General features: G+C 42.6%; 1 protein-coding gene across 1 annotated transcript; it reads right to left on the bottom strand.

Moving 5' to 3' along the window:
- Positions 1-1,697: 1,697 nt before the first annotated feature.
- On the bottom strand, positions 1,698-13,874 carry LOC145409216 (uncharacterized). The gene is made up of 4 exons (XM_080279702.1): positions 13,749-13,874; positions 11,336-11,395; positions 3,254-3,453; positions 1,698-1,860 (listed from the first exon to the last, which is right to left on the bottom strand). Exons 1-4 carry the CDS (start codon positions 13,872-13,874, stop codon positions 1,698-1,700), a joined length of 549 nt encoding a protein of 182 aa, XP_080135828.1.
- Between the last annotated feature and the right edge of the window lie 253 nt (positions 13,875-14,127).

Genomic DNA, 14,127 nt, shown 5'->3' with positions numbered 1-14,127 from the left:
CAATGTTCCATAAGTACTGAAAATCTGAAAATGTCTTGGCAGAAGCGCAACCTCCATTCACCAAAAAAAAAAAAATAAGCAGCTACATCACACTTTTACCTTCACAATATTTTCCACGATTTAAGGAAAACAGAATGAAGATGATGATACTCGGTGATAAAGAGCTCTGACCCACTCTCCATCATCTCTTCTCTCCTTTCTGCTCATCTCTTAGCCCTCACATTTTATGGTCTCCATCAGTATATAGAATAAACCTCTCCCAGTGGCGACTTACACATCAGACGACGTAGAGGACAAAATTGTTGGGTATTGTGGTAGGGTTGGTATGTCTGAGTCGTTTCACATCTCAGCACCTCACAGTTCTTCACTCCTTAACTCCTCAAAACACACACACACACACACACACACACACACACACACACACACACACACACGACATGCAGCGCTACACATGACTCATAAAACACTGCATATGAACACACCTAACACTCATAAAGCACACACACACACACACACACACACACACACACACACACACACACACACACACACACACACACACACACACACTACCACCTGGGCGTTCGTATGCGAAAACATAAGCACTTCATCATTCGTTTCTCATAAATCCGTCCTGCACATAGATTAAGCAGTCTGTTCACCAAGGATATACGGAGCCACCTGACTATACTCACACACACATATGTACAGTACATTCAAAGCTTTTGCTGTAAGTGTAAAAAGACCCATGTTATATAGAATGGTTTGTCCTCAAGTTTCCACAATATCAGAGCAATCAGACGTGAGAAAACCAGTCACTATATACATACAATCTTCTGTTTATGTTTCAGGGTATTCCACCATGAAAACACTGCCATTTATGATTCACAAACACTGTATTTTATACAATAACAGAAAATAGTACAGCATTGCAATCATATAATATTATTACAAAAATATAGTATTTCAATAAAATATATAAGTGCACTCATATATAATCAGTATAAAAAATAAATCTTATCGATAAGCAACATAACAAGTTTCGGTCGACCATACATTCCTCCAGATATGGGATGATATGTTTCGTATACAGTAATAATGGTGCTATACTAAGGAGAGAGAACCTGACCGCATGACGGGAAGGTGTAAGGGATGCTTGTGGGAGGGACACTTTGAATGGAAGCTGGTTTGCGTCGGTATGTTGGAATGAGCGAGGCAAAGCTTGGGAAAAGATATATGTTGGACGAAGTATGTTAAAACAGATGCATAGGAGGCGTGTGCGAGCCTAAACGTGTAAGAGTGGGTGTGTAATAGTCTGCTGGAACAGGAAAACAGATAACACGAAAGAAAACTAAGATGGATGCCAAGCTTTGAGATGTACGGTATGAGAGGAATTTATGTGAGAAAGTGAACCATTATGGGAGAAACTGGGGGGAGAGGACGGTGTGCTGGAGAGGATATGCAATTGACGAGAGGGAAAAAAGGAAATAATGCAGAATTAAAGAGATAGAAAGAAATTAAGAACAGACAGTGGGGACAGAAAATCTTAAATGATAAATATGTGCGAGAGTGAGAGACTATAATGTGAGATGAGACGTGAAGAGGCATAGTAAAACAGAGATCACTAACAACTACTGCAACAAAATCTGTGTACCAGAAAGCAGGATAATCAGTAGACTAGAGAAGCTGTGAATCACTCAACCATCATATCTCCCTGAGTTTTCTGGGAGGGAATATCCTCCACTGGGCTGTGAAGGGTAGGTGGCCTCGCCCTCATAGGTGATGGTGGGGTGGTAGCCTTGCTCGTCCACGTAGTACTCCACCTTCAGGAGGCGGGAGTCAGGCAGTTGCACGTAGTAACTGAGGGAAGAGGTGCAACTAGAAACATCCATGTTTATTTGTTGTTTTACTTTCTAACTAAACTCACACAGAGCAAGTTGTGTTTATTTATAAATAACAGTCCTGTCCAACTCTTCATTACAGACTGGTTTTGTCTGAGTACTTTTTAGAAGTAGTATCAGTCGCTTTAAAGTGTTAAAAAAAAAGTTTTCTTTTCGTTGATTTCACAGTAATAGCCTGGAGGGATCATGGTTTATCTCTAATCAAAAACAATTGTTGAAGATACCATAGATCGACAGTTAAGAAAAATATTACTGAGCTTTATGTTACCTGAAAGTAAACTATAATGACGATGCATTCTCGCAAAAGTTATTCTTGCATTTAATTAAAGTAAAAGCAGTAAAAGCAAGAAAAAATAAACAGACAGATCAATAGATAGACGGATACACATATAGACAGATAAATACAGATATAGATAGATAGGTGGATATACATATGGATAGATAGACAAACAGACAGATAGACAGATAGACAGAAAGATATGGAACGTTGAACTGGACTCTGGCAGAGACAACAAAAATTCAGACTGCTATGAGAACGACAGTAAAAAAATGTCTTGTCCTGGCAGTGTCAGTAGAAATGGTGAGCTGGAATAAATCATCAGGTGATCGTTAAGTGAGGTAATATACTGCCTTTTTGCATTATGACACACATAAAGCTAGAGCTGGGTGTAGAAACTTATTCAGTCGTCAGTATACTGCCACATTTATAGCAGTATTTGGGCACTGTGGCAGACGTATAACTATCTGATGAATTGGTAGATCAAGTAACTTACAGGTTCTAGGCGTCAAAAATATAAAATATCAGTATTCGCCCTCAGGGTTAGGCAATGGTCTGTCACCACTCTTCTATTATTTGGCTTGGGATATTAGGTCCTTACGGAACTGGTAGTATGGGTGACAGCCATCTGAAGCGAAGCAATGCCTTTACCTCCATCACCAGCTGACCTTGATGTTTGGCCTAACACATCTCTTTTTCTCATTAGTGCCTTTAAGAAGCCAATTCGCCATTAAGACACGCCACAGCCGTCCGTCATGGCAGAGTTGGGGATAATAATAAGAATGGGATGTTACATTATAGGGTTTTCATCGACTCTTCCAGTTCTGCAATGGCCCTTATATCTAAAACCAGGGGATAGAGGAAGGGTGGTGATAGAGGAAAGGTGAAAATGGTGCTCTTCATCTAAACTCCACATTAGCTTGGGGTGACACATAAGTTCATTATTTCGTGCAACACTTTAACTGACAATGTGTTACCAAGTGCATTTTAGGTGTTCCTACTAAGCTCAGAGCAGCCACTATTGTGAGGCAGAACGTCTGATAACAGTCAACAAAACCGTCACAGCTAGAATTACCTGCCCTGTGTGTTGTAGCCTTCCCTCTGCTCCTGGTGGCCGTAGTAGTTGCCGGAGTCCGAGTCGTCCACCTCCCACTGGAAGTTATAATTGGCTGGGCCGTCCCCGTACTCAGAGGAGGGGGGTTGGTAATCGTAGCCCTGGCTGTTCTGAGGAGCCGCCGCCGCCGCCACCACACACACGGCTACCATAACCACGGCCTGGTGGGATGGAAAATGTGTAAGAGCCGTGATGCTGCTCCGCTTGAGGCGATCCAGAATAACTGTCTTGCAGGATGATAATACTGTATATCCTACATCGTGCCATTACTTAGCCTAAGGGTTGTGATTTGTCCTTTGCGGGAATAATCGTGTAGATGCGTGTGCGTTAAATGAAACTTAACATCAGTGAGTATAAGAAGTTAACCCGTGTGTGTGTGTGTGTGTGTGTGTGTGTGTGTGTGTGTGTGTGTGCGTGTGTAATGAGGGCACCGGTTTACCTTCATGTCTGGGAGTGAGATGAGAGAGTGCGATGCCCAGACACTCAAACCTCTGCCTTATATATAGAATGGCTCAGGTGCGGTAGCAAGGAGGGAAAGGGAGGAGTGAGAGAGGAGAGAGGTAGGGAGGGGAGGGGAGGGACTGGACGAGAGGAGTGATATAACTGGAGGAAGCAAGTAGGGAAAGGGGAAGGGAGTGAATCTGGTTGGTAAACAGTAGGTTAGAAGGGCATTGCTAGAAAGGAGGAAGACCAACTGTATACGATATAGGTCAGAACACAAAAAAATTGAGGCAGCAGCTTAGTGGGAGCAGAAAGGAGACATGTAAGAAAGACAGAATGTAAGGAGATAGATGACTAGGGAGAGGCATGACTGAAGAGAAGAGATTATGGAGGACATAAGAAAGAGGGAGTAAACTGCCTGTAAATTATCATGATAGCAAGAGAAGCAAACGAACAAGGAGAGTGATACAGTGTGGAAATTGTAACAAGTTAAGAAGCAGAGTGATGTAGGAGAATCAAGAACAAGTTGCTTAAAAACTGGGACGACAGCCTAAACAAAGGCATTACTGAATGAACGAATTATTTGGGTACAGTCAAGAACTCCAGCATCTTCCCCAGTTTGTCAGATTATATAAAACACGTATATAACATAATTGAAGTAAGGCATGTCTCATATAGTTTGAGTTGTGGAGTTACAGTATGTCGACCAAGATTTAGGAAGAAAGTCGCCGGAAAAATATGGGATAGGAGGAAAATTTTTAAGGAGAAGGACGGTAAATAAGTCAGTAGGAATGAAATATTGAACTCAAGCGGTATCAGGGAAAGATATATAGGAACTCTAATAGGATTTGATAATTTATAATGACACACAAGACTAATACGCACATAGACAGGGAGATAAGAAGCAAACAGAAAAAAAGTAACAGATATTTCCTCACTCTTTTGTCCTCTCGTATCATTTTCGTCTCTTCTGTTATCCTTTTCACCATTTCCCCTTGTACTCATTTTACATTTGCAGGCTGCTATGATTTTTTCTCAGCTAATGAAAACGTCTGGTATTAGGCGCAACAAAATTCGAGAAGAGACGCGACCAGGAAAGAGTTCATTTTGTCTTCTCTACCCTGACCACTTCCTGGTTTAGTTGTGTGTGCGTGTGTGTGTGTGTGTGTGTGTGTGTGTGTGTGTGTGTGTGTGTGTGTGTGTGTGTGTGTGTGTGTGTGTGTGTGTGTGTGTGTGTGTGTGTGTGTGTGTGTGTGTGTGTGTGTGTGTGTGTTTTCTATGTTTGCTTCTTCCCTTAAATAATATTAATTTGCCTCCCATTCTTTGTTCTAGTGGTTTACTTCACTTCCATCTTCTCTCTTTCATTAACTATTTTGTTTCCTATACTTAACGTCATTTTTCAACTTACTTCACCTCTTCCTTCACCAACTCTCCTCCTTCCTCCCTTATTCAGTTTTCACTTCCTTCCTTTTCACTTAGGATGTTTCATTAGTTTATATCTTATTTTTCCATCTAAGCTCATTTATATATATATATATATATATATATATATATATATATATATATATATATATATATATATATATATATATATATATATATATATATATATTTATATATATATATATATATTTATATATATTTATATATCAACTATCGTACCTCATTTTATTACTACTTCGTTGTCTCTCTCTCTCTCTCTCTCTCTCTCTCTCTCTCATCACCATTTCTTCCCTATTATCTCCTTTCCTCAGGCCTCACTGTCTCTTCACCTTCTCTCATCCTCTGCTTCTTTCACCTTCTTACCCATTCATTCCATCACTCACATGTCCTCTCATTTTCACCTGTTCTCCCTATCTCCCTGTCTTGTTCCCACCCCCTCCCATTCTCCCTCCCTACATTCTCTCTCTCCCTCTCCCCACCCTCTCTTGCTCTCACCTCCCTCTCCTCTTCCCTCCACCTACTTTCCCTCCTAAGTGCTGTTCCCCATTTTCATTTAAACTGTCATCACACCATCCTCTGACTTCTCTCTCTCTCTCTCTCTCTCTCTCTCTCTCTCTCTCTCTCTCTCTCTCTCTCTCTCTCTCTCTCTCTCTCTCTCTCTCTCTCTCTCTCTCTCTCTCTCTCTCTCTCTACCCTGGCCGCGAGAGGTGGAGTGGGCTGAGGTGCTCCACTTTACCTTCTAAGTGAGAGGGAAAGTGGCCACAGACACCCGCCACCGCCCCGCTCGCTTCATCCATCGTTAATGCCATCCACCCCTCACTCCTCATCCACCCCTCACTCCTCATCCACCCCTTACTCTTCATCCACCACTCACTCATCATCCAACCCTTACTTTTCATCCACTCCTTACTCTTCATCCACCCCTCAATCTTCATCCACCCCTCAGTCTTCATCCACCCCTCACTCTTCATCCACCCCACAATCTTCATCCACCAATCCCATTCCACCCATCTTTCCACACCCATCAGTCTCTCTTCCTCCACGAACTCAGTCTTTGCAGCTCATCCACACCAACCTTCTCGTAAAAACACAGCTTTGCAAATACCCTCACACCAGCCCTGGGTGATAAAGCCCTCGCATGTGTTCAATATAGACGGTGGGTACTGGTGCTGCAGGGATGACATTTGAAGGTACAAGCCACGTAGGAAGACATCTGGACCTCAGGAAACTGGTTGTCGTGTATGTACCCCGATCGAACCCACTTAAAAAGAAAAATGACCCTTTCTGTTTGATGACACTATTCTTCTAATTTTACAAGCACCAAAAAATAGTTATTCAGGTTAGGAAAGGCCTCTCGTACTAAAGGGGTAAGGAGCAACCCAAATGAATCCTTTCAGAATAAGTTTATTTTATCATCCTTTCTATACACTGTTCACTCTGACGTGGCTTAAAATTGCCATCTTTCCATCTTGAATGCTGAGCTACAAAAAGAAATCAGCAATGAAATGTGGTGCTAGTCACGAAGAAGTGCTATGGAGAGGAAGTGCAGCAGTAGTATTGTCTCCTTCCGTCACTGAGCTGTATGAAATAAGCTACTACAAAAGGACAGAAATCTCAGCCAAGTTAAAATGAACAAAGTATATCTACAGACGGTTTTACACGCCATACGGGACACCTGTCATGCTGTACGTGAGGACTGCAACTCATTCCGGTTATATAGTCCAGGGCACTTCTAGCAGCTTTTTCTCACCCACCGGTCTCATCCACCTTACTCACCCACCTGCCTCATCTGCCTGCCTTATCCACCTGCCTCATCTGCCTGCCTTATCCACCTGCCTCATCTGCCTGCCTTATCCACCTGCCTCGTCCACCTGCCTCACAAAATATGTCTCTCTAACTTCTCTCGCCCACCTGTTTTACCCACCTGCTTCATCCACCTGCTCCATCCACCTGCTTTACCCACCTGCCTCACTCACCTACATCACACACATTACCCACTCCAGCCTCACTCTCCTGCCTCACTTCAATGCCTCACCCAGCTACTCGCTTACCTGTCTCACCCACCTATATAAGCTGCCTGCCTCACCCAGCTACCAGTCCCACCTGCCTCACGCACTGCCTCACTCACCTACCTCACACTCCTGCCTCATTCATCTACCTCACCCATCTACTTCATCCAACTGCCTTACCCTTCTACCTCACTCTCCTGCCCCATCCTCCTCCCTCACCCACCTGCCCCACCCTCCTGCCTCACCCACCTGCTCGACCCTCCTGCCTCACCCACCTGCTCGACCCTCCTGCCTCACCCACCTGCTCGACCCTCCTGCCTCACCCACCTGCCCTAACCATCTGCCTCACGCCATCATTGATCTTAATTACATGGTAGTATGTAATTAATTGTACCATTAATATTTAGCCTTTATTCTCTTATTTTAACAGGCATCACACAAATGTTATGCTTGTACTTTTGTGCGTATTACTTTACACAAGACTGTAGGTGTGTGTGTGTGTGTGTGTGTGTGTGTGTGTGTGTGTGTGTGTGTGTGTGTGTGAGAGAGAGAGAGAGAGAGAGAGAGAGAGATACAGGTATATCATGTAGCCCCTACCCATCTTGCATCCTGTGGGGGAAGCATAAAGTTTACAATGTCACATAAAACGTCCAGACACAGGAAATATAAGACTGACACCTCCTCACACTGAAGGCAAAATACATAGAATTAAAAAGTTATCGCACGAAAAACTGGTAAAGGCAGAATAATAGACCTAGAAACTTGACCTTAAAGAAATTCGAACCACCTTATGCAATGGTGGTCAGATATACGTTAAGTGATAATACCGCTTCACTGCCAGACTCCACCCTTAAGCTGAAGAAAATCGTCCAGTATCAGCATGAGAACTAATAAAAACTAACATGAAAACTAAAGTCCTCCGGCGTAAAAAGTTAAATGTGTATCCTTTTTTTTCATCAAATCTGCTCTATAATATTTTGTGATAAGTAGTACAATTTGAAGTGCAGAGGCCCTTTTGTATTTCCTCAGTGGATATTTCTCGATTACCATAGCAAAACATGTGTAATTGTTGTCTATGATCCTCACTCCCCATCCTCATGATATCCCTACCTTACTGAAATTTGTATTGTTCTCCAAAGTCATTCCAATTGGTACAGTTTTTCGTCCTTGATCTCAGAGAATTAAGACAGCCTTACATAGCGATGTTCGGATACATATGATTACACATTCTGAGACTCCACTGTAGAGAATTTCACAGACTATAAGAGTGACAGACAGACAGACTGAGATAGAAGGAAAGCCAACTGCACACACACACACAACCACCTCATTCACAGTCCTTCTCTCTTCCTCCCTCCCATAACCCTGAGTAGGCTAAATTGCACACAAAAACCCCATTCACTTCCCATACATGAGAACAAGGCTGCCTCACTCCCCAGTTCCCTCAGTGCTGCTCCCTCACACCCTTCACCAAGAGGAAGTACTTTTTATGTCTTGATACCACCAGATGTGTCTGTTCAGGTAAGGGAAGATCTCTAGTAATGTCAACAGGTCAGATACCGGTGCTTGTATCCGCCTCACTACCAGGCTTCAGCCTTAAGCTGAATAAAGTCGTACATCTGCAAAGCTGAAAGAAAAGTTAAAGTCCTCGGGCGTATGAAATTAAGTCGTATCATTTTCCTTCATCAGATCTGCTTCATACTGCTTAGTGGAAAGTAGTACAGTGAGAGGTGCAAAGTTTTTTTTTTTTTCCTGAGTGGATATTTCTCAATCATAGCACAATATATCTAACCGATGCCCATGAACCTCATTCCTCATCCTCTTGATACCCCTACTCTGTTAAGGTTTGTATCGCTCTCCTTCGGTAGAATGGTTAGTGGTAAATATTAACACGTGTAGAAGCTATTTTCCCCAGTGACCTTTCAGGTATTGCAAAAGCATTTAATCGCTGTCTACCAACCTCAGTCCCACGCTCTTCAGTGCATCTCTATAAACTTTGTATTATTTTCTTCAGTTACCTCTGTGACAGGTGTAGTGGCAAGCAGGCCAGGAAGAAGTGCGGAAGCTTTGTTTTTTTATTTTAATCGATGATCTTTCGAGTACGTAATTGCTGCCTATGAATGTCACCCAGTCTCATCTAAATTTGTATCTCTTTCCTTAGTCACCCCACCGGCAGATTGTGTAATGATATTTAGCAACATGTGGGAAAAGTTTATTCTCCAGTGATCTTTCGAGTGCAACAAAAAACTAGAATTGTTGTCTTATGAGAAGGTGGCGACACGAAAGTGGTGGGAGATTGTCTAGATCCATTTACCTTTAGCTTCCCCCTCATCTTCACCTTCACATCCATCTGCCTGGCTCTTGATTCTCTCTCTTCCCTGGCTGATTTTCCTTTGCACCAACTTATCACGATCATGGTCCTACTACTGAGATGATGTTGAAATAAATCGTCTGGTGTTAGCTAAAATAGAATACTGGAACGGTACCAACTATGAGTGGTTTAATGGGTTGCAGTTTTAACACTCAGGCTCCTGTAAGTCACTCCCAGCTGGGAAAAAAATAAAAAGTATGCCGTTACTTGGGATACAATTCAAAAGATGACGCGGCCAAGAAAGAATTAACCCCTTCAATCTGATGACGTGTTCTTCATTATATTTTTACAGATAGATTTTATGAGGATCTTGAAGAGACTTTATGAACTGGAGGGGTTAGGTATAGAATTCATGCACCCCTTCACTACAAGAGGTTTACCAAAAATAGTGTAAAATTATCTGAAGGTAACAAGAATAAAACGAGAAAACACGACACTGGACCGAAGGAGTTAACATTCTTATCCATCGCCTTTGCCTCCAACTTCACAACTTATCCTTTCCCCCCACTCTTCTCTCTTCCTTCCCACCCACCTACCTACCTTCCTTCCCTTCTAAATCCCACCTATTTGCTCACTTCCTTCTTGCCACTTCCTCCTCTCTGTTTATACTTTCAGAATTATTATCACGAGTATAAGCTCGCCGACAACCCTTTGTCAGCACGGTGTCCATGATCGTAATTCTTTCTTTTCCCCGAACGACACTCCCTCTTACATTCTTTTGTCGTGTGCTTCTTATTGCTATCAGAAATAAATATTTCATATAACATCGTCCATCGCCACGGACACCAATGAAATGCCAGTGAACTGGTAATAGTGACAGTGCCTCCTATAAATCATATCCCCCAGTGCCTAGCAGCTTAGTTGTTCTAGTTTTCTTCTTCACACTGTCCTGTCTGTGTTTTGTTTTTTCCCACTGACTGGCTTCCTTTCCTTCTTCATTTCTTTATCTTTCACACATAAGAATCATTCCATTATGTACAACCAAGGACAAAAGTTTCTCCCACCACTCCACAGCGTTTACTGCATAGTTACCCCATCCTGTTTTTTTTTTTTTTTTTTTCTCACTTCTCGGAGGTGTAAAGGACACACCAACCCAAAGTTCAGCACGATGATTTAGCCTCCAGAGAACACTTCGGGTGGGGGCTTGGAACGCTATCAATCAATCAGTCAATCATTTCCTGTGGCACCCCACGGGATGCATAGTGCCTCGATGAACTCTCTCCACCAATATTTGTCTCTTGCCATCTCCTTCAGGTCCCACCAACCCTCCTTTCCTGCTTCTCTTTTCATTGCCCTCAACCAGGTTTCCCTCGGCCTACCTCTACCTCTTCTTTCTCTAGCAGTCCACTCTGGCACATCCTGTATTAAACTGCCTTCTTTTCTATGTATGTGCCGCAGCCACTTCCAGCAAGACAGTCTCACATATTCATCAACTGGTTCCACTCTCGTAATATCCCTTACTCTTTCATTTGTAACTCTGTCTTGGCACTTTACCCCAAGAATCCTTCTCAGTATCTTATTCTCAATTCCTAATACTTTCTGATCTGCTGCAATTGTACTGTACCATGACTCATGGCCATAAATTAAAATTGGTCCAACCATGGGCTTGTAAATTTTTACTTTAGTATGTACCGCAAGCATATTATTATTCTAAACAGATTTCAACATTCCAACAGCTCCCCAAGCTATACCGGTACGAATAATTCTTTCACCGGACGACCGACTGCCTTCGTTGTCACAGGAGTTGGGGTGACTAAGGGTGAACATAGCTACACTCACTGGGTTGGGACGGTCTGGACGGTCTGGACGATCGTTACACGTACTTTGGTTCTGGTGTAGCTGAAACGATGGTTATTCTGGTTATTGAACATATAATCCTGGTGCATTGTACACTACTATTGAGGTAAGTGATCTCCAAAAGAAAGAGCCATATTACATTAAAGTTGACCCATCTGTAGCGCAACGCCCTTCATGGAATACACTACTGATATTGGGCTACTTCACTGCAATTACTGGCACTGACAGAAGATGCACAGAGTGACTAACTCTCTCACTCCCTTACTCAGAGTGAACGCCTTGGGCACATAGACACAATCACCTTACAACTCCATCCATGCAAAACTCCCCGTGCAAGCATTCAAGCAGCCACTTTTTCTCACCAAAATATCTCCTGACAGGAACGATAGACTTACTCCAAGCATGACCAAATCATTTGTTGCCCTATAAGCAGAATCAGATTCAGGGAAATGAGTAAGGTGCCGCTGTATCTGGGACCAGAGTTCACGTACTGCACAGGTAATTGACCTCTATTTGGTCTCACAGAACAACTGTACGCTACATCCCCAGTCGTACCAGTTGCCGTGTGAGGAAATGAAATTACACTGAATTGCCAATGAGTCGTCAGTTGTCACGGTGGGAAAAGAAATATATTGAATATATCTCCACTCCTTATGGGAGAAAAAGGAAAGTCACCACTAACACAAGAGCTACCAACTTATGAAATAAAGTAGCAAGTTTTACTTTATTCTGGCTTACGTTGCCAATTCTCTAAAGACAAGAATTTCATAAACTTTCTCAACAGCACACAGGGGAGACTAATCACTAACGAATGCTGAACTGTTAATACTGTTGGCCTCTGAGAACGTGTCCTTACCTTTGACACGCGACAATAATGATAAAAAAAATTAGGTTCTTGCTGATGCTACTTCCTGGCTGATGCAAATGGATTTATGAATTAATATGAAAAACTTGGATTAACTACCAGTCGTGATTAATATAAGAAGTTTGTGCAAAATGGGAGTAAGCTAACTAAGTAAGATCAGTATGGTAAAATGAATCACGATAATTACATTTAATCAAGCTCAAAGAAAAAAGAACTGTAAATTTATTGATTACAAACAAAATGAATTCTTACGTTAAAAGATAGCTTAAACAGGTAATCACTCAGGCAATCAAAGTAGCTAATACTCTTAAACCTAGAAAACACAAAGAAAATACTGGTCAGTGGTGAGAATGGGGACACGGCTGTGAAGTTACTAGGTGACCGCTGCCCACTGGCCATTGCACTACAAACTGCGCATGACGTCCACTGCTTGCCGATCACCAATCGGTGGGAAGATGCGGGGGTCGTAGTACTGCTAGAGACTGGGTGGTCAAGCCGCTAAGATGGGGTCTTCGGTGTTCACTGCTCCTGCACTGTTCTTGGGATCCTCTTCCCATGGCTGCACTACACCAACTGATTATTGTTCTCAACTTTTCATGCCAGGTACAAAGCAATGTATGATCACCGGAAGTGGGCGGAACTTACTCTAACGGCCACAGAGATGGGCAGGGAACTATAAGCACACTAAAGATATCATTCAGTAAAGCACCAAAGGCATCATAACAGCAATCACATCACTAGTGAAACAATAGCAAATGCTTTGAAAACAATCCTGATTGGAGCACTTAGCTGAATAAATATTTGTTTGTTTGTTTGTTTTTTTCATTAATGCATCTTGAGTCTCCATATTAATACAATGTCATGCATCTGTATAATAACGCCATCTCGCGAATTCATGACGCCAATGACACCCCATGATCCTGCAAATACACTTAGTATCAAAGAAGTCAATTCGCCGCTCCAAATTTTGAGTCTATGTCTCACACCCATAAAGTAATATTGACTACGCCAGTGCCTTCCAAGTGCGGATTTCTGTCCTACACAAATACTGATAACGCCAAATAGTAGAATTGAGTGTCTATAACACCATAGGCTAGGCCAGTGCGACGAATTACAGTATCTAGTCATCTGAGCAATGAATATTATAGATATCACTACCAATATATATGAATCCTTCCAAGATCTCTATGTCTTCACATGACTGAACAGACTGTACTGCTTCCTTCAACAGGTCATTGAATGGCTGGATCTTGGATCTGAGCCAAGAAATCTTCAGTCCCCGTGACTTCGCCTTCTTCGTCAGCAGTCTTGAGAGCACTCGGAAATGTCTCTGGCAACTCCGTTAGGATAACTGCATCATCATCAGCAAAGTCAAGATCAGTAACCATAAAACTGCCAGATCATAGTCCACAGTGATTTCGATTCCCATCCGACCCAGTAACCAATCCATGTACGGGTGAAAAGTAAGGGGGCAAGGAGCCATCCCTGACTTAATCCTTAACTTCCCAGAAAGAAATCAGATATCCCCACTTCACGCTTGACAGCACTCTCAGAGTCTGGGTACAGACTGGTTATAGGGAAAATAATTCCTACAGATATCTCATGGAGTCGCAGGAGTTCACATAGTGCCTCCCAGACTGTTGACTCAAATGTCATGTTAAAACTGACATAGACTAATAGCAGTCCCTCCCAAAATTCATGATGCAAAACTCCAAGTGCTAAGATGCTGGGACCGGGTACACAATTAGCAATTACTTTGTAAGACTGAGTCGAGACCTATTACACGCGTTGTGCATGAATACCTGTTCCAGTCAGATGATCACGTGGTATGTCTGCGGCTGATCCTGATCAGAGTAATATCATGAGTCAACCCGGGGTGGAGAAACCGAGGGGAAGCCCTCAAAACTCA

The sequence above is a fragment of the Coenobita brevimanus genome, chromosome 80 (assembly GCF_032717465.1).
Source record: "Coenobita brevimanus isolate Jiangsu-jjx chromosome 80, ASM3271746v2, whole genome shotgun sequence".
Lineage (NCBI taxonomy): Eukaryota > Metazoa > Arthropoda > Malacostraca > Decapoda > Coenobitidae > Coenobita > Coenobita brevimanus.
The sequence above is the reverse complement of the archived record's forward strand: the minus strand, read 5'-3'. Positions and strand labels throughout refer to the sequence as shown.

Excerpts from the sequence above, each read along its gene's own strand:
- LOC145409216 (XM_080279702.1), bottom strand. The coding sequence starts at position 13,874 with ATGACATTTGAGTCAACAGTCTGGGAGGCACTATGTGAACTCCTGCGA. Across the intron at positions 11,396-13,748 it reads AGAGTGCTGTCAAGCGTGAA|CTACACCAGAACCAAAGTAC; the intron begins GTGGGGATATCT and ends CCATCGTTTCAG. Across the intron at positions 3,454-11,335 it reads GTCCAGACCGTCCCAACCCA|GCCGTGGTTATGGTAGCCGT; the intron begins GTGAGTGTAGCT and ends CCATCCCACCAG.